A 22,224-nucleotide genomic window follows, 5' to 3' on the forward strand; every position below is an offset into this window, starting at 1 on the left:
AAAAAAATTAATTTTGGGCGGGACGAAGTTCGCTGGGTCTGCTAGTTTAATAATACAAATGAATTATCAAAAGACGAGTATCAATCGAAAGGGGTTCGAAAATGCCTTTTTTTTAGCGGTACAGAGTGACTTAAATTTTCATGAAAGGAAAAACCGACACCATGCGAAACTTCCCTTCGCTCATAAACGGCTGGCGGGATTTAGGTGAAATTTGGCACACGGATTGCTCATAACTCTTACTAAGATTTAACATATTTTAAAGGTTTCCCAGTTTTGGCGTTTTAACGCCATGCGAGTTCACTAGTAGTCGTTAATTTTAGTTTTGTTTTTATGAATATAAAATATTATTTAAGATTTATTCTTTGCTTAGAAAATAAAAATTAAAATAAAAGCGAACGAAGACGAATGCAAATGCGAACACGAATATAACACTGTCAGCATTTTCTTCCATATAAAGTATACTCGACGTTTTTTTTTTTAGAGGAAAATGAGCAACAGTTTCAACAAAAAAAAATTGCCAAAAATCCACTACAAATCCAAGCTATTTCAAACTTGCATTTATAATAATAAAATCAAAATCTAGTTAAAAAGCTTTGCATTTTTTAAATTCATTTTTTAAATATTCCTCAGCGTTTGAAAATTAGATTTATACGGTTTTTATTTAAGAATAAACTATATTTTTATAAAAAAATAACTAAAATTAAATAGAAAAATAAATTAAATTATTAAAACTTGTCAACATAGGGTGCGTTTATAATTTTTCAACGGGTTTTTTATAAATTACATTTATTTAAAAATTATCAATTAATTAACTAAATATGATTTTGGATGCTCATGATTTTTTTTCCTAAAATGGAAGGTTCTTATATTTTTTTACATTACGTTATTTTATAATCTGTTCGGTAGGAAGTACCTACAGTGCCGAACAGAAGTATTGGCACAGTGAATTTTTCGCAATATATGCAATGTTTTTTATTCTAATTTATTTCCGATAATTTTTTATAAAAATATTGTTCATTCTACACCAGAAAACATAATAATAAAATCTCTAAACTTTGTGCAAAACTTAAGAAAATTTATTAAATTTGCACACTAATTTGCAACTTTTTATTCAGATTTTTTAGAAAAATTCTAAGTATGCAGTTTTATAGCCCATTCAAATTTAGTATAACAAAGTGCAAGTTTGAAGTCGCTAGAAAATCGTATTGATTTTTGGTAGTTTTTTTTCGCGCAAGTTCTTCCATACAAAGTAATTCGACAATTATTATAATAATTAAATATAATAAAAGGAATAAAAAGTTGCAAATTAGTGTGCAAATTTAATAAATTTTCCTGAGTTTTACACAAAGTTTAGAGATTTTATTATTATGTTTTCTGGTGTAGAATGAACAATATTTTTATAAAAAATTATCGGAAATAAATTAGAATAAAGAACTTTGCATATATTGCGAAAAATTCACTGTGCCAATACTTCTGTTCGGCACTGTACATAAAAAGAACTTAAGAATACTGCCATTACCTGACGGTCAAAAGTTATTTTTTTATAAACATATGGTTCATGCTTTATGAAAAACCATATAAAACACACTTTCAAACTTTATACAGAATTTAGGAAAATTCCACATACAACTTTTTCGTTGTCCAGGGAGAGTAGACCTAAACCGAGCAAAGAAGTGGCGAGCCTACTAACGCTGCGTTAGTAACGCAATGCTTGGATATACATATATGCAGTTTAATTCATAAAAGGATATTTATGTAGAAATTTAGACCGAAAATACAAATACAATTTTACGGCTCCCAGCTTTCGGTTTTAATTGAAAATACTCGCTTTTTGTACTAACTGAATTTTTAATTTACGGAGACCTACTCGTATTTGCATACATACATAAATACATCCCTAGATATGTACAAACATATGTACTATATGTGTGAATCTGTTATATACGCTTGTGAAAGCCGTAAACATACCTCTCTTCAAGACCAGGCGTTCAAGAAGATACTTTAGTTTGCACAAAATCTGTTGATATATACATACGTAAGTAAATATTTATTGGTATGCATGTTTGTAGGTCTACAAGCTCAATAACTGAGCGCAAATAGCTAAATGTGACTCAAACCGGTTTTACACTGTAACGAAAATGCCCTCGCAAGTATATACTCACAAATAAATTTGAGAAAAAATATCAACAGGTAGTCCAGGTAAACGTTTCTACAGTTGTATAGATTTTTGTGCACATGAATAAATGTTTATGTGCGTGTACATGCATGCATACATAGCCTGCAGTAAAATTTAGAGACACCCAGCAGAAAAAAATTATCAATTGATAAAAAATAACCCAGTTGTAGTTAGCTTTTTTGCGGGATTTCTATAAAATATATAACCCGTAGTTAGCTACAAAAAGCTAACTTGAAACTAGTTGACAAGTAATGCAGGAGTAATGAAGCAGATTGTTTTCTTTAAACGCATTTCTATTTAAATATCCTGCACTTCGCAAATACTTTTTCGAATTGAGGACAAATAAAAGGAAGATCGAAATTTCATATTATCATTTTGAAGTTATGTCTGACGGAGTTGGAATATGGGACCACCTACAGGAGAATATGTAAACAAATATGAAATGTAATAAAATAAATAAAGTAAATAAAAATAAAAAAATAAAAATAAAATATAAAAAAAATATTTTGTTTTTCCTATTGATATTTTATGTCCAAAAGTAGCTAGTTACAAGTTAGTTACATCAAATGCAGAGGTAACCACCCTTGACTACATCTAATGCAGAGGTAACCACCCTTGACTATTTCGCGGCCATCGCCATACAAATATAGTTAGCTTTCGTCAAAAAATATATACAGATAATAAGTGACTTTTAGCTCCTTCCTAATCATCTTAAAGTTAGCTTATAGTTAGATCCATTTTCTGCAGGGCAGTCTGACAAAGCGCTAGTTCCGAACTACATATATCATAACTGTCTCTGAACTAGTGCAAAACGGATGCAGAGCGGGACAGTTGAAACTTGCGGTATAAATGTGCAAATGCTCACTACTGGTACAATACGAAAGTAGCTCAGCGAGAAGAGCTCCGACTCAAGTTCAAATCGCGGTGGATACAGTTGTGAGTTTACAAATTTAATGACAATAATTTATATATTTTTTTTTTATAAAATATGCACAAAAATGGAATCTGTAACAGAAAAGAAAAAACTAAAAAATATCCAAAAATGGAATCTTAAAAACGGGTTCTTATAAAAAAAACTGTCGAAAAAGGAACCGGTTGAAAACTAGTTGCAAAGTAATGCACTGGGCGACAATTGCCACCGCCAATGACATCGCCGTGTAAAACTGGACAGTTGAAAGCATTGCTTGGGTATTGCGCTAGAACTAGTAGAACTGTCGGCAAAAGGTCTAGTTCTACGCTAGTTCTGAGATAGTCGGATTTTCTGCAGGGTATGTACGCCCATTTCATCATACATACACACCTACTAGAGATGTTAATTTTTCGCTTTTTACGATCCCTGGATCCCGGGATTAAGATATTCATTACTTTTCAACAACTTCAATCGAAAAAACTGCTTCTATCTCTCCTACCGTAAAATAAATAATAAATAAATGGGTTTGAAATCTACTTTTTTATTTAAAGTGGCGTTTAGTTTTTCTCTCTGATGCCGGGATTTATTTTAAAGGTCTTTGATATTTCAAAGAAATGATTAATTCCAAAAATTATTTAAAAAATTCAATGCAATGTAAAATAAAAATATGGGTACCAAATAAAACAGGAAATTTCTTTAGAATTTAAAAAATTTAAATTTTTTGGATTCACAAGGACGACTAGGTAATTTTTTAAGCTGATAAAGTAAGAAGTACGAAATTCGAGGATATAATTTTTCAAAAACCAATTTTGCAAAATTTCAAGGATAAGATATTATAAGGGCATTTTCAATACTAAAATTACCAGTCCTTATGCACCAAAAAAATTGAATCTGATTGAATTCTACAGAATTTCCTCTTTAAAGTGATACCCATACTACTTCTCTAAGCACATTTTACTGAATTTTTTAAATCATTTCTGAATTACTGACGCCAGAGTGAAAAACTAAAAACGCAATTTTACTATATTTAATCGATGGTTTCGAGAAAATATTGATTTTTGTGTGTAAAATTTACTATCGAACAGTGTTGTAGTTATGTATAATGAGCTAGACATTTATGAAAAAATATTAATTATTAAATAAAAAAAATGAAATATAGCCAATACTGGTCAAGAAAAGGAGTTTCTATTATTGCCATCAGTGCAAATTACAAATCCCGAAAATCTCGGCATTATTTGCCAGGAATCCCGGGATTTTCGGGACCTAAAAGGCCGGGGTCCCGGCATCCCTGGATTAACATTCCTAATACCTACTTATGCATATTTTATACCTAAACAAGTGTTCGCTTTAAGCATTCGTTGTGCAATCCCATAACTACATTCATACACATATGTATGGATGTATGTACAAGTCGCATTCCATTGGCACTAATACCATTGAACAGCTTTTACTAGCGTAGTACGCTATTCGAGTAAAGCTATGGAGAAAATTAAGCTATGACCATAAAGTACACCTTGTAGAAAGTTTAAACTTTGTAGCAAATAATGATTTCCTTAGAAATTTTTAACCGAATCTCTTTTTTGGATTCAAAATATTAAATTATTCATGTCGTAGTATAAGTCCCCATTAACTTTTCTCACCTGGATACTACTCCGTTTGACTTCATAATATAACCAGTTATCTGTAGAAAATGCTATCGCTAACAAGGCAGTTGCAATTATGGCGGAAATTGTGGCGATAGAAAGTGTGACTGCTGAGCACGGCATCTTGAGCCTTCGTAAGATTATAATTATATAAAATATTTTATGCTTCGTTTGCCTAAAAACTCCACTGCTGTTCCTTTATAAATTATTATTATTGCTTTAATGATATTTATTTAGCTCCCCATTAGATTACACTTTATTCAAGATGTCAGAGTTGATACTAACATCTAAAGACGTTTGTAAGCCCGATGACAATGCCTGGCGTAAATCTGGATTTAGTTTCACTCAGAGTTGGCTAATATTTGAGCTAAACTACTTCGAATTGAAACTCAAGAAAGAGAAAAATAATAATGGTAAAAGAGATTTTTAAACTGAGAGGAATGTGGAAGACTACATACATATATACATACATATGTACACATGCATGCATTGTACGTCTGCAAATGTACATAAGCAAATATGTACATATCGTCACCTAAAACGTTACGTCTTTTTGCATGTCAGGTGACGATATGTAAGTTTCAGTTAAAATTTCTGCATTATCATCACTTGTTTCACTACATCCGAAATGTGGATTTCGTTTACGAAGACGAAGCGAACATGCGGTACGAAATAGTGATGTAAAAATACGTAAAATTTTACCTACTCTCAGACTTCTAATTTGAACATATCCCCGGTACAAGCAGGTGGGATGAATGGCGCAATAAACAGGGGAAGTAATAAACAGCTTTCTCGCTTTGTTTTCTGACATTCGGCTGTCTTATAATCACATTTTATAGGCATGTTTTCAAATAAGGTAGTGTCAAAATATTTCTTCTCACTCTAATATTACTTCACCTGGTATAATTCCACCATGGGTGGGGTGCATGCAATAACACCATACGCAGTAATTCCCATTACTTGGACATTAAAAAGCAGTTTCAGAAGTGAACTAGTGTAATTTTATTATTCTTCTTTTTTCTAAACGGTCATAATGGCAGCAGTGCATAATTGCGAAAGAAGGGAGGGGCGGGGGACGCGAGCGCGACGTCGAACGCGGCGCGGGGTGGCGCGGGGCGGCGCGACGCTGGGTACTTTCAAAATTGTATACTTACAAATCCGTCCATTTAACTTGTTCATGTACTACTTTTTGTCAAATGTAACTATTTTGCTTTATTGCTCAAATTGTTAAGTTTAAAAGTTGGTCTTATTGCTCAACGAGAAATGAAATTAAGCAAATTTGTGTTATTTCACATTCAATTGGGAAATAACACAAATTTGCGTTATTGCCGTTTGTGTTATTTCACTCCCCCCCCCCCCCCCCTCAACTTAACCCAAAAGGGAAAAATTTTTGTTTTTGTGTTTTCTTTTTCAGATGTTTGACACTTTGCAGCCTAAAAGGCCACCTCAAAAAAATGCGTACAAAAAATATATTTGCGTTCATTTATTTTTGAGAAATGCAAAAACGAAAATCTGGAAAGCCTGATTCTTTCACCGCTCTCAATTTCCGTAAGGCCGTAGCTTAAGAATCTAAAACCTACAGGTTCTAAAGTTTCTTACGGTAAGTTAAGTTTCAACTAACCGCCAACCCAGTTTCTCATATAAAAGGTTGGCCAAAATATTAAGTTAAACTAAGTTACGAAAATTAAGTCTAGACTAACTGAGCTTTTATGCATACTTGGCATTGCATGAGAGTTGTCAAATAAGGAATTTGTTAAGTGAGCATTGCGGGAAGCGGTTCAAACGCACAGTATTACATATGTAGAAGTATGTTGGTTTTTGATTTCTACGTAAAAGTGACATGCTATGCAGTGCAGTGCAAAGTATGCATAACTGAGCTATGAAAGTAAATGCAAAACACATTTAAAATAAGTTTTTTTTTTTAATTTAACGTCAGTTTCCCGAAAGAAATTATTATTTTAAAATTAAAATTATTATTTTAAGTTTCACCCTTCAATTAAATTTTTTTAAATGTGCATGGCAATCGATTTAAATACTTGGTTCCACTACTCCATGACGTAGTTAGTCTGTTCCAATCAGGGTTTAAATTGCTGACTACAAAATAGCATGAGCAACGTTTTTCTGCTTTTTAAAGCAAGCAACTCTTCGTCATTTTCAATACGTTTGCAATTGCTTAGCTGCGACTATAAAAAATAAATCAGAGAAAGCAGACAGCAAAAGCGAAAAATAGATTTGAAATCAATTGCTTTTGCTTACAGCGCAGTTTGTTTTTGGTTAGACAGTCAGCCGAAGCAACCAGTTTAGAAAAATTGCTGTTCCTGCAAGTATAAGCATCAACAAAATGCAAAATCGCGTATGTGAGGTTGATAAATTATTTTCTAGAGAGTAAAAACACTCATATTTCAAAATGGTTTTCTTTTTTTATAAAGCAATCGCATTTCTGGCTAGCATATTTCAGGACGAATGGGAAAGGATTGAGCCAAGAGCTTTTGTGAGCAAATCCAATTTTTGGCAGCGAATGTTAATTACGCGGTTTCGTAGAACAACGATACACGGTTTTGTACTTTAAATGACGATATGTTTGTACTGTACATTGTACATACATACAGTATATGTGGGGCGTTCCACACAATAATTTTAGTTATGAATTTTCTTTCCACCGAAGTTGAGTAAAATGAGTACATTTACAATTTTGCAAGCTTTAAGTTACTGCAAAATTGCATTGATTTTTAATATTTTTTATGCTGACGGCTTTTTGCACTTTTTTCTTATGGAAGAAAATGCACAAAACCGTTTTCAAAGAAAATTAAAAAAAAAAAGTTTTGCAATCGCTTAAAACTTGCACTTTACTATATTAAAATTTAATAGGCTACAAAACTGCATACTCAAACAAAATTTGTAAATTTGTAATGTATCTACTCATTTTACTCAACTTTGGTGTAAAAAAAAATTCATAACTCAAATTATTGTAGAGTGCACCCCATAATAGTATACTTAAATATTGCGCAATACTCAGAGCTACTACTGTGATTTTTTAAAATTCTTTTTATGATGACATATTTTCAAAAACTATTTTTTTTTATGAAAAAATGTGTATGTGAAAAATTTTTAATGAAACAAAATTTTGAAATATTTCTTTTCATAGAGAATTTTGATGTGTGTATGTGTTATTTTTTCAAATTTGGAAAACTACCCAACAAGCAAATTAAACTAAAAGAAAGCTTTTTTGAAAGTTTTGTATTATAAACATTAAGCTTACAAAACGTTGATTTTGTGTTTATAAAACGCTTGAAAGTAAGCGTAATATAATCGAAAAGGAACCTTGGTTATAAGCGTATAAATATAAACTTATAATAAATGCTGAAAAGAAAGCTTTTTATAAGCGTAAAAGTGTAAACTTATAATAAAGGTTAAAAAAATTGTTTATAAGCGTATGAATATAAACTTACTAAAATTTTTAAAAATAAAGCTTTTTATAACCCTTTATTTAAAGACATTTCACTAAAAACTCATACATATATTGCTTACCATCTAGAAATTAAAAGAAATGCGAATTTTCGGCGGACTCATTTACAGTCGCGAAAATATAAATAGGGAAGAGACATTTTAGCATTCAAATTCACGATAACATACAAACATTAAGCATAAAAAAGTTGATTATTACATCTTGTTGCGTGCAGCAGCCTTTAATTACATGCGGTTATTGGCAAATTGGAAAAACGACATCGATGCAGCTATATACTCGTATTCCGCTTCATCGCCGCCATTCTCATTGATGCACTTTTCTGAAAAAAATTTAATACATTTTTACTTGAATGTTAAAGTAAGCAAGGATAAGGAGAACTCATCACTATTTAAATTTATAATTTCTTCACACTGTTTTTTTTTTCACTTTTTAAACGCGACATTTCCGCCTATTTTTACCGCATTGGTTTTATATTATTTTTTCTTTTAATAATATATACACGTTACTGACAATTGAAAAAATGTTTTGTTTACTGCTTCATGTCGTTGGCATTTGCATTTCATTTTAAGTGATTTATAAACATTCGCTCTCAACACTTATTAAAGGTTTATTTGAAAAAACTTTTAATAAACTTAATATTAAAAACGCTTATTTAACGCTTATTATAGCAAACTTACTGTAAGTTATTTTTAAAAACATTTACTGAAATGCTTGTTGGGTATTAAATCGATTTGTTTTTGTGCTGTAAAGTTTTTAAAAATGTATTAATCAAGCTCAAATTTCAAATTTGTTTATTATTTATGTTTATGCATCAAGCATAAACATTTGAAACAAATCAAACACATGAAGTATGAACCCAGTCCGTTTTGGTATGGAACACCCCATATGTATGTATGAAAAAAGCAAGCGTACTTCGTTGATATACTTATGAAAATATGTATGTACTTATAGAGAATAACGCAGCAAGAACCCTGCCAGCCAAAAGTAGTGAAAAATCTGGAGAAACCGCGGGTTTCATTCACTTCAAAACTGGTGAAAAATCTGGTGAATTTTGTTTGGGCGGTGTGCAGATTTTCTCCAGTTTCCGCCTGTACGTGTGAGCCTTGCATCACTGTCGCACTCATTCAGATACTTCGTAAGGAAAACATATAGCTGCACTCGTCTAGCATTGCCGCTTCAGCCGGCACAGGGTTGCATTTTCTTCTCAGCGAATTCAAAATAACCTTAAAAACTTTAAATAAAAAATCTAAAATTTTTTTTTTTTTTTTTTTCCAACATTTATTTTTCAAAATGCATTGTTAACCTGATATACATAGTTAGTAATCAATATTATGAATAAAAATTATAAATAACATTAATAATAAAGATATTTTTACATACATATGTGGTTGCTTAATTGCTTATTATTACTACTACTCAGAGTTGGGCAAAATTTATTCGAATGACGAATAACAAATGAATAAATTTTTTTCTTGTTATTCGTAAATAATAAATAATTTTGGTTATTCAAAAAAAAATTATTCGAATGACGGATAAATTATGTTATTCGTTATTCGAATAATTATTATCTTCATTAATTATTCGAATAACGAATAAAATAATAATAAAACAAGTAATTTATGTATATAGATATGTACATATATTTATGTATAAAATGATAACCGTTTTCGTTGTTGTGATTTAACTCAAACCCCTAGATAGATTTAAATCAAATTTTCGGAGGTTATTCCATGCGCATTAAGTCCTATTAAAGGCTACTAAAAAACTCCTTTGTGGCGATGGAGCCGAGTTATTTATAAAAGCCGTATTTATGAACTGATTTCGTTCAAATTCAAAATGTGTTCTTCCTGCATGATGAAAAATAGTTATGCGAAAAATGGACCCGCTAGGTGGCGCTACAGTTGAGTTATTCAGAAAATCCCTACTTATTGTACAATCAGGTTGCAATTCATAATGGTGCTGCAGTCGAAATCATTAGAAACCCCATATGTCTGAACTCCTTTGTTTTTTATGTTTATATAATACGAATTTACGATGTCCCACGTCGTCATATGCCCTAAATGCGACCTTGCATCTACCTCCGCTTGATGAAATTGCTCGGGCGGCCATTGCTGCAGCAGTAAGACTCAAGGAAACCAGCTCTTGGATATTTTAAAAGTGGCGAATCAGCAAGGAAAGTTTCGACCACATCCTTCCAATTCCAATATCAATGGCCAAATTTTACGTCGAGGACGCACATCTGTGCTCTTCAGCATCCTTATAAGGACTTTTGTTGGCCTACATGACATAAGACTAGAGGTTGACGCATCGGACCAATGTTGTAGTTGCAAGATCATAGAAGAAGATTACGCACGCTTAGAAAAGATCTCACAAGTGGAGGTAAAGCTCATGACATTGAAAGGAATTTTTTCTTGCATATAGCATCAGAGCGCTATTTTTTTGGCAGAAATATGTGTGAGAATTTTTACTTTACCCATATTTGGTTTTCAACGCTATTCTTGCATTGGCCAACGCAAAAAATCTTATCAGGGGCCGCGAAACCATAGGGAATGGGCTAGTATTCTTGATAAAATAGTAAACAAAATTCAGCTAACTTACAATCCTTGACAATAGAAATAAAAGTAAAAGGTGGCTCAATGTGTTAAAAATGAGTTTTTATTCATTATTTAAAATAACGAATAAAATAACGAATAAATTATTCGTAAGCAATTTATTCACGAATAATTTATTCGTGAATAAGTTATCTGCGAATAATTATATTACGGATCAAATTTTATTCGAATAATTATCTAAATAACAATTTATTCGAATAATGCCCAACTCTGCTACTACTCCTTTGCATATAGCTGTTTTCAAAAGTTTCAAAATTTCTATAAAAAAATTAAGCGATTTTAACAGTATTATAATCAGAAGAAAGGTAATCGATTTACCTTTCTTTTAATATATATTAACAGTTGCAAATCATTTGTAATGGTTCACAAAAATTCAGTTTTGTTACAACTTTGCAAAATTTTAAGACTTTTTTACTTCTGCAAAATTTCTATAAAATAGTTAATCGATTTTAACAATATTATAATCAAAAGGAAGGTAATCGATTTACCTTTCTTTTAACATATATTAACAGTTGCAAATCATTTGTACTGGTTCATAAAAATTCAGTTTTGTTACAACTTTGCAAAATTTGACGACATTTCACTTCTTACATATAGATGTTTTCAAAAGTTGCAAAATTTCTATAAAATATTTAATCGATTTTAACAATATTATAATAAAAAGAAAGGTAATCGATTACAGTTTTCTGATGGTGCTCCTGGCGATGAAGCTGCTGGCGTTCAAGGTGCTGATGGTGAATGCCAAATCTGTAAACAAAAAAAATATCAATTAAAATTATATACCTTTAGATTGTAGCTAAGTCGCTGGTGCTTTGCAATCTAAAAGAAAAATTACATTATAATCAAATAAAATTATTAAATATGTATTCTTACCTTCAAAATTTTCGCAGAGACATTTCTTCACAGTATATATACTGCCATTAAAACATCGATGTCGCTAACTTGCTCGCTCTAACGCATAGAATTCTTATTAGAGTACGAATTCTTATCGGGTACGCAGCTCTAACAAAGGGAAATTTTGTTGACAGTTGAAACAAAAAATTTGTAAGTGTGTAGGTGAGATGACTAAAAAGTTGTGAATGTGTTTGTAAATCGTTTGATTTTCAGGGGAAAGTGGTGAGCCGTGGCTGGCAGGGAAGATAAGAAAAAGCAAAAATGGGAACTCATCAAACTTACTGCTTGCAGCAACAGCCAATTTTTCTAAACTGCTTGCTTCGGCTGACTGTCTAAGCAAAAACAAGCTACGCTGTAAGAAAAAGCAAATGATTTCAAATCCCTTTTTCGCTTTTGCTGTCTGCTTTCGCTGATTTATTTTTCATAGTCGCACCTAAGCAATTGCAAAGTAGAGTTGTCAAACTATCGATGGTACTATCGATAGTATCGATAGTTTTATTTTTTTGCCCCTATCGATGAGTAGTGATAGTTTTTTCTCAAAAAAGCTTAAACTATCGATAGTACTAGTTGACTATCGAGAGAAGAAGAAGGTCGAAGAAGGTCTGAGGTATATACATACATAATCACACGGATCTCTATGTTATGTACAGATCAGTGTATGCTATTTAAATTTAAAGAAATAAAAAAAAATTTAAAAGTTTAGTTATTGGGGTAATTTATGTCGCTCTCAATAAATTTTTGCAATAATCTTATCAACCGTTATGTTAAATTACGGAGTTCTTACCATTTTTTGCGGATTACATATTGAAAACTACTTTTTTTCCAAAAGTTTAGCCCAGTAGTGTCCAACCGGTAGCTCGCGGGCGCCTGGTAGCTCGCGACATAAATTTTAGGTGCCCGCAAACAAGAAGATGAACAGAATATTTTGTATTGAATTGAAAAGTTTAACAACTGGAAGCTTTTTTGGTACATAAGTAGGCTTTTATTTTTGAATTTTCACGAACTCATTCACTTCTTATCTTTCTATGCTAGACATGACAGAATCTCTGTTTCAGGACTTTCAAAACAAAAACAGCGTAATCTCAGCAACAAAAAAGTGTTGTTATCTGATGACCTACCAAACGATATTCATGGCCAAATAAAAACCGATTTCAAGAAATGTGACAAGATTTCCTTACAAGTGGATGAGTCGACCGATGTTTCAGACTCTCCGCACTTATTAGTGTTCACCAGAGTGGTATTTTCTGATTTTTCTGCTAAGGAGGCACTGTTAGTCAATCTGACTTTGTAAACTCGTACTCGTGGGCAAGATATATATATATATAACGTAGTGAAAAAGAAGGAAAATCTGATTGCAAAACCACTAAACCTTGACAATGTTATGAGCACGATCGTTCGTATTGTGAATTTGATTCGCGGATGACCGTTAAAGCATCAGCAATTCAAAGCCTTGCTCTATGAATTTGAGAGTGAATTCGGTGACATATTCTACCACTCTGAAGTAAGATGGCTGAGTTAAGGTAAAGTGCTCTCAATATTTGTAGCTTTGATGACAGAAATAAGGGTTTTCCTGAAATCCAAAGGCAGTATCAAGGCGAATTTATATAAGGTGGTGTTGTTTCATCAGCTGTGAGTAGCGTTTGATTGTCAAAATTTTGTATTTCGCTAGTGAGTGAGTGACAACGTGAGGGTGTTTGTATTTTCTGTCGCTCTGTGTCGGAAGAATAGCTGCAATTTGACAATGGCCCGCTAAAAGCAAAAACAAAATACAAGTAATTGTTGTATTTGTTGAATCGATACCACCTTATATATATTCGCCTTGGGCAGTATTTTTAACTGATGTGACTGCAAAACTAAATGATTTCAATACAACTTTGCAATCTCGAAATCGATGTATGGATATAGTAGTTGACAAAGAAAAACTTTCAACATTTCCAGACGTTTACTCTTCTGGAACAGGCTTTTTCACAACTAATGGTTATAAAAACCAAATACCGAAACGTACTGACTGACGACGCATGATTTTAGCCTGCACAACTGTGCAATATAAACCAGATTTTAAGAAGTTATCTGAAAATATGAAGATTCAAGCATCATATTAAGTTTATTGGGCATGTGCTGCGAGTCGTACGATTTGAAACAGAAACATGCACGGAGTCGCTAGTTATTAATTTTTTACGCTCCCGCCACTGGTGCTTTTGCGCGGACTCGCAGCGAGCATGGTGCAACCAGAGAACGCAAAAAAAATTAAATTTATTTATATATTATATTCATCAATCGAATGGAACCTAACCAACGACTGGTACCAAAACACAAACTACACAAAGGGCCCATATAATAGACTTCTTACAAAAAACTAAAAAACACCTATAAGACTAGACATCATAAAATTCGAACGCCTTCGATTAGGACACACGAAAATAACACACGGTCATCTTATGAATAACACAAACCCAATACACTGTACTTGCAACACCGATATCATAACCCCAGTTACCCATCTTCTCCTGAGCTGCCCACTGCATGCCACCTGTAGAGAACAAATATTCACTAACATAAACCCAATATCACACCTCTCAGTCCCTTCTGCCGAATCAATATTCCTAATAATTAAATTCCTTAAAAGAACCAATCTCTATCATAGGATCTAAAATAAAATGTGTTTACATTTAAGAATGGAAATATGTATGAAAATATCGAGCTTAAGGCCTAGCTGCTATAGCTCGTAACACATATACATAGCTTATAAGATTTATATTGAAAGCTTATTTCATATAAATAAAATAAACTAGCGACTCCGTGCAAGTTTCCGTGTTCTTTTAAATAATGTATTATAGAATAAATATTGATACTCAATGTAAACGATTAAAAAATCTGATCGAGAAATAATAAATATTTCCATTTGTTTATAAAAATTATAAATTTGGTACATAATAATGATTATTTTTAAAATTTAAACAATCAGGCTAAAGCGTGTGTTATTTACTATTATCATGAAAAAAAATCTGCAAAATGTATGCTATGAATAAGTGGATAATAAAAAATAACTGAATTCATCAAAAAAAAGTTAATAACAATAACTCTTGTAACACTTCGAATTTTGCAAAATTGCTCAAATTATATATTTTTTTATGGCTGTAAACCGAATAAAGTGATTTGTGCGAAAAAATCTTGACCGTCCAATTGTGGGTGGCCCACTTGAGAGATTTTCACTCATATAGAAAAGTTATTTCTCAATTTTCCCGGTTTTGCGATTTTAAGCGGTTTTTTTAATACAAGTAAATCAATTAGAAGTGATTAAAATGCAAATATTTATACAAGACCTTTTGGGGGTCTTGGGGCCCGAAGAATCTGAATACGCAATTTATTTTTAGCAAAAAGGGCCACTATGGTGCGTTTTAATGTAAAAAAAAACATGGAAGGAACATGAAGGAAAAGTGGAGACAATGTTTCTCAGCAATGTTTTTAAACAATGTTTTTTTCATGTTTATCTGCACCAAAGTGCGCCCAGCAGCCGCGTTTTTGGTAAAAATAACGCTTTTTGGTGAAAATAAACATCAGATTCGGATTCCTCGTGCCCGACTATTTCCAGAAAGGTTTTTTGATGGTATACATATTTGCATTTTTATATGGGACCGAATGAAAAAAAAACATTCGTTTTATTTGACACAGTCTAATATATATATATATATGTATGTATGTATGAAATTTGTGAGCGAAACCAAACAAAGAAACATTGTACTTGTTTTTTGTTTTTAACCTTAAATTCACAACTTCAAATCGATATAAAATGGAAATGGGAACTAGCTTTTACAAATGCTTTGGTATTTATGCATATTTTGACCTCTTTTAATGAATGCAATTGGTCTCATTCACATCACTTTTTGAGTGTTGCACTGTGTTATTTAGTGATCTTACAGCCAAGTCAGTGTTGTACCAATGGCATGTAAACAAATACGGTTGCCAGACGTACTGATTTTATCAGTACAATACTGATTTTTCAACTCTTGTACTGATTTTATTAATTTCTTCAATCAGTACGCTGATGTCCTGATTTTTCAAAATTTGTACTGATTTGTACCGAATTTTCAATTCAAACAAAATACTTTAGGATTTTCTTAAGGTTTTTACATAACGTTGGAACTTCCTTAAACGGTACTGTAAACAGTAAGAATTAAATAATTTAATTATAGTCGACATGTTTTAGATAATGTTTGATATGTCCAAGAAATTAATACAACAAAAAGATCAATCGCTTTATGGGCATATCGCCGGGTCGTTACGTACCAGTTGCGATAATATGATGGAACTTAAATTATTTAAAAGAAGGCTAACATTTTTTTTTTGTCGAGTGTTTTTAGTTATCTCGCAAATGTCTTTAATAACAACAAATTTGAATATTCGAATGGCTTTCGCCTATAACTGGCAAATCTTTTTTCTCAATTTACTCAAATTTGTAAAACGCTTTTGCATATAGGACATAGAGTTAGATACACTTTTTAGCGAATTCTTAATCTTTCAAAGTTTTTGCGTATTTAATTGAATAAATTATTTAAGCCATGAGGAAATATAGATGAATTCCTTAAAAAGTGGTACTTTTTCACAGTTTGAAAAAATCTTAAATTTTGTTGTTTTTTCAATACCACACTCAAACGAAAGCGACTGAGAGGATATTAAGTATAAAGTTTGTTTCCTAATGCAAAGAGAGAAACCGGGTTCTAATTAAATTTTTTTTAAATTGAACTTCAAATTAAAAGTAATTTTAAAATTAAATGTATAGAATTCTTTAACTATTTAAACAGTGAAAAAGGGAATGACCTCATTATTGCTCTTCAAAAATTACATAAATATAAAACAATTTATTGGCTCCTGTGTAAAATGATATGTACACTAATTTTAAAAATGAATAACACTATTATTTTTTATGAACTATATTTGATTTATATACCAAAATATTGTTAAAAACAAGAACTCTGTCGTTTTAAAGTATTTTCTGTTACTTACATTCATAATTTAGCTTTGAATAAAAATGTACTGAAAAGTACTGATTTTTTTAACATGGAAAAGTCTAACGTACTGATTTCGCGCATAAAAAATCTGGCAACCCTATAAACAAACCGAGTGATGTTTCTGGTTAAATTCCACGTCGTTATGTTCCGAATTTCTTGAGGGAGATAGTTTTTCCAAAACTATATTCTTTATCAAATCCTGAGGATCGTTCAACTAGGCGTTTGATACAATCAATACATTTTTGGCCTAACATGTGTTTCTTGTCAGCAATCAAAGGTATCAAGATACACAAAACCTCCTTCACAAAATATTTAAATATCGAAAGATAGGTTTGAGCATATTCATATGGATTCCTTTGGACCGCTTCCATCATCGGATGGAGACGTCTTAACAATCATTGATAGACATTCACGGTGACCTGAAGCATATCGCTACCTAAAGGTGAAAAAGTGCGAAGTCCTCTTTTTTCAAAATTTAGTTTTTGATGCAGAATGGAAGATAATACGAAACTTCATAAATTTTTCGTCTCTCCTGAACAATTTCAAAAAATAGACCTGGCACCTGTTCACCCTTATGTGACGATATCCTCTTCGAATAAAACTCCTCAAACTGTGGCAAAAGTTTTTGTTCAAAACTATATTTCTAATTTTCATCTCAATTATTTGATTAGCTCACTAAAACTCTTGGTTCACATAAAATTCGAAAGTTATCATCCACAAGCTAATGGTACCGTTAACGCTCGTATCTTTTTCGAACAAAAAACTGCGTATTACTGCGAAAAAATCCCGCTTCACAGTATCTTCATTTAAAAATAAAAGCTCTTTTTACAGTACAGTATTTTTTGAAACAGTTTTCCAAGAAAATAAAGGGATTCTTGGTATTATGTGTACTGTTGTATACCCCGTGACAAAATGATGTGTCTCACAAAAGCCATGTAAATCTAAATTTATCACTTTGCACAAAAATTATAAAAATTCAAAAATAGAAACAACATTTTAGTTCAAAGTCTACAAAATACCGTTGATTTTTTAATTTTATTTAACCGACTTCAAAAAAAGAGGAGGTTATCAATTCGTCGAAATATGGGTGGTCCCATAATAATGTGGTTTAGATCCGATCACTAGATAATCAAGATTAACGGTACTCCTAAATTTCTATGATCATCTGGTAGCACCTTTCTGGTCACCATTACAGCCATTTTGATTTGTTTGCTTGTTTAAGAAAAGTAGTAAAATTTTTTAATGCAGGACGAAAATCATTATAAGTAAAATAATTTTAATCAGCATTTAATCATTATTTCATGGTTTTTACTTTTTTCGCTTAAAAATAATAATTATTTTTTCGCTCAACGGAAATAATTATTTAATTTTTATTTTTTGGTTAAAAAAAAAATAATGATTATTTTATGATTTCTATTTTTTAGCTCAGAGAAAATAAATATTATTCAGTTTTATTTTTCCACTTAAAAAAAATGATTATTTATAAAATTGAAAAGGCCATTCAGACGCCACACTATGGGCTAAATCACTTTTTTTTTTTAAATCTAATATAACGAGAAGGAATAGATATAGCGCAATATATATTTTTTTTTGTGAATAAAGCTCAAGTTATGTCAATTAAAGGAAAACTAAAGCGAACGTCAACACGCTTTACTTTAAGGGCTGAAATGAGGGGCGAAGTTGACCATGTTCACAAAATGTATGACCTTTCGCTTTTCTTTTTGCTGTATCTCAGAGGCAAATCACGATATCGATACAATTTTTTTTAATTGTAGTAAATTTAATATAGATTAAGGAAAAGCTTATTAGGATACCATCAACCCCTAAATTAGGGGTTAAAATAAGGAGTGAGTGGCTAAAACCCAGAAAATTCACTGAAAAACATTGTAAAGTGTTTTCGTAGGAGGCGAAAACGATTCCAAATATTCATCATTCCAAATATTCATCAACCCTTAATTTAGAGATTAAAATAAAGGATAAGTTGCGAAAAACCAGAAAATTCAGGAAATAGATGTCCTTTCGTTTTTCTTTTTGCTGTATCTCAACCGCAAATCATGATACCGATACATTTTTTTTTTAATCGTAGTAATTTTAATATAGATTAAGGAGAAGCTTATTAGGATACCATCAGCCCCTAAATTAGGGGTTAAAATAAGGGGTGAGTGGCTAAAACCCAGAAATTTCACTGAAAAAGATTGTAAAGTGTTTTCGTGGGAGGAGAAAACAATTTCAAAAACTATTTCTGCAAGGTGTAATTTATTGAGATTTCATCAACCCTTAATTTAGAGGTCGAAATAAAGGGAAAGTGGGGAAAAACCAGAAAATTCAAGAAATCGATGTATATTCGCTTTTCTTTAGGCGAAAACGATTCCAATAACTATTTCTTCCCGATCCTCAACTACTTATTTATATGGATTACTTCGACATTCATTTCTGCATTATCCTCCACTGTGTAGAATATTCGAAGAAGGCGTTCTGTAAACCTTATTATTAGACCGTGAAAGTTTATGTATAAAACGAAGCATAAAATTATGTTACAAGAATGATAGAATACAAGGTTGCGCCCATGAGAGATGGTTTTTGAGCGTAATTTTTGCGTGACTTCATCTTGGTGCAATTGCGAGAGAGAAATGCCAAAACGTATAGGAAAATATGTAAACCATGCGGAAAAAGGTGTTAATATCAATATCAATGGTCCAATTTTGCAGGAATTAATAACTATACAAAGTCTAATTAAATAGGAACACGTAGCAATGATTTTGGGCATGTAGCCCTTTAGGTAAGTACGATTTTCAGATGCCCGATGTTGGAATAATGCATGAAGTTATATGTATGTAGATATGTACAGAAAAAAAAACGTACTTACATCGCACGCTTGGCTTTTGTTTTCACTTTTACAATTTGCCACTGCAGACTTCATTTTGCCTTGCAATGTTTTAATAATTGTGTAAAATTACGCAGAAATATTAACGCACAAATAGTTAAATTGGAAGTGTTTAGTTATTTGCCCACTGTTTTTGGGTTAGTGGGCGGAGGAGGAGGGGCGTGGGTCTTGATATTTAACCCACTAGAAAGAGCATAGTTCACACTTTGTAAAAAGTTACACCTGATACCTCGAAACCTTCCACATACCTCTGGGGAACCATTGGAAAATGGTTTAAAATTTGCATTCTGACACCGGAAATGTAAACTTGATAAACAGTATTTTTGTGCAGAACACCTTTCTATTGTTAAAGCTATTCAGAATTTATTGTGCATATAACACCGGCTACGCCATCCACAGTATATTTTCGTAGAACTCACTCCGAAATTCACAAAAAAGTAAATTTTTCAGATCGAATTTATTAATAAATTTGTGAGTGCAAGTTGCAATATTAGGTTTTACAATAAAGTGTATACCCTTGACTACAAGTGTGTGTTTTGGTTCCAGGTCACCCATTCGTACACAATAGCCCGAAATCATTGGGCAAATAACTGAACCGTACCCAGTTAAATAGTTCTTTAGTTTTCCTCAACCAACAATTGCACCAAGATCACGTCAGGCACACAGCTGATTCGTTCAAATTCATAAAGAGCGGATTAGCGGTACCGCGATGGGCGCAATCTCTATTTCTCTCAATCGTGTACCACTTCCATATAAGCAAATTATTTGTTTTTGTGATTTATAGCTTTATAACAATTATATTCAACAATTTTATTGAGCTTGAGGCCGTTTTTAATGAAAAACTATTGTGAGAAAGCAACAATAATTTACAAAAAATGGTAGACTTCAGACTTCTTTCAGTGCGATTCGACCCAACGACCCCAGCTGACTCTGCCAGTTGCCTAAGCACTGTGCTAAGTTCGCCTAAATATAATTGTTATAAGGCCATAAAAAACAAAAATTAATAACTTAAGGACGGGCACACCTGAAAGTTAAACATTGTAAAAACAGAATTATTAACAAAACCCAAAAAACCAACAATTGTCGTTGGCTCATAGAAGCTGAAAAAGCAACAAGAGTTTATAAGGCGAACTTAGCACAGTGCGTAGGCAACTGGCTGAGTCAGCTGGGTTCGTTGGATCGAATCCCATATAATTTAACAACAAATTAGGTAAATTCTATTACTAAGAAAGTGAAACGAGTGATAAATAATGTAAATATATTCATTTCTTAATCTCCCCGCCAAGTTTCTTTTGAAACTTCATGATAGTTTTATTTTTAACCGACTTCGCAAAAAGGGAGGAAGTTATCAGTTCGCCGGAAAATTTGTTTTTTATGTATGTTACGCATAACTTTGCGCCACGTTAACCGATTTCGATAATTCTTTTTTCATCGTAAAGGTGGTCCCATACTAATTTTGTTTAGATCCGATAATTGGATCGTGGAGAAATTAACGATAATCTTACATTTTTATATGAGAATTGAAGTCAGTTTTGTTTTCTGCTTAAAAATTACTTGTATTTTTATTTTATTTATTTAGTCTATGGGCTCATTCCACGGTGACGGGTGTGACATTTCAACTCATATTTTATGGCTTAATTCTTAAACCGTAACAGTATACACAATGCCAAAAAAAAAAATTCAAAAACAATTTAATCCAAACGAGTTATATGAATTTTAGTCACTGTGACGAGTACGCAAACCAAATTAGCTACTACTTACTTGTATCAGAGTTTTTCTGCTAATTATGTCTACTGCTTATGGTTTTAAATAGTTCCTTGTATATTTAATATTTTTTTATTGAGCTTTGTACCACGATTGTTTATTACGAAAAATTTAAAAAGCAACAAAGTCTAAGCGGTAGAAGTTATAGCACTATTTCGGAGATCACCACATCTCCTCATCAGACTTCTTTTTTCTAGACTTCAGCAGGGATCGAACCTGCGAATTCGATGTTCAAAGTCAGAAGCGTTAACCACTGAGCTATGTACATCCCGTAAACTCTTGTTGCTAATTCATTTTCCTTATTCAACCAACTACTATCAAGTGCAGCTGATTTGGCGCTATTTAAACTCGACAGCGTGGTTGTTGTTGTCAATTCTATACATCCATTTGTCTTTACCTATATACTCTTGCCACCAGCAGAGCTACCCACCCGGGCACAGGGCGTTTCGCTGCCCCTGGTAGTACCTACTATTTAACAAGTAATTTTTAGCAAAAAAAAACCGACTTCAACTCTCATATAAAAAATATATATATACATATATCTCATGATCCACTGATCGGATCTTAACCAGCTTAGTATGGGACCACCTCTGAGACACTACCTTTCTGATGCAAAAAGAATTATCGAAATCGGTTGACGTGGTCAAAAGTTATGCGGTAACATACATAAAAAAAAAAAATATTCCGACGAACTGATAACCTCCTCCTTTTTTGGAAGTCGGTTAAAAATATCTATCTATCTATATACTATCATGAAGTTTCACAAGAAACTTGGCGGGGAGATTAAGAAATGAATATATTTACATTATTTATCACTCGTTAACTTTCTTAGTAATAGGATTTACCTAATTTGTTGTTAAATTCTA

At 32.1% G+C, this 22,224-nt stretch overlaps 1 protein-coding gene across 1 annotated transcript in view; it reads right to left on the reverse strand.

The window, feature by feature from the left end:
* The window catches only part of LOC118734218, a 140,686-nt gene extending 135,636 nt beyond the window's left edge, over positions 1 to 5,050 (reverse strand). Inside the window, exon 1 of the mRNA XM_036463940.1 lies at positions 4,727 to 5,050. Within this exon, the coding sequence (XP_036319833.1) occupies positions 4,727 to 4,852 (126 nt within the window). The 5' untranslated portion in view covers positions 4,853 to 5,050. The remainder of the gene's footprint in view (positions 1 to 4,726) is intronic.
* Positions 5,051 to 22,224: the final 17,174 nt, after the last annotated feature.

The sequence above is a fragment of the Rhagoletis pomonella genome, unplaced genomic scaffold (genome assembly GCF_013731165.1).
Source record: "Rhagoletis pomonella isolate Grant_MI unplaced genomic scaffold, Rhpom_1.0 Rhpom_scaffold_00002, whole genome shotgun sequence".
NCBI lineage: Eukaryota > Metazoa > Arthropoda > Insecta > Diptera > Tephritidae > Rhagoletis > Rhagoletis pomonella.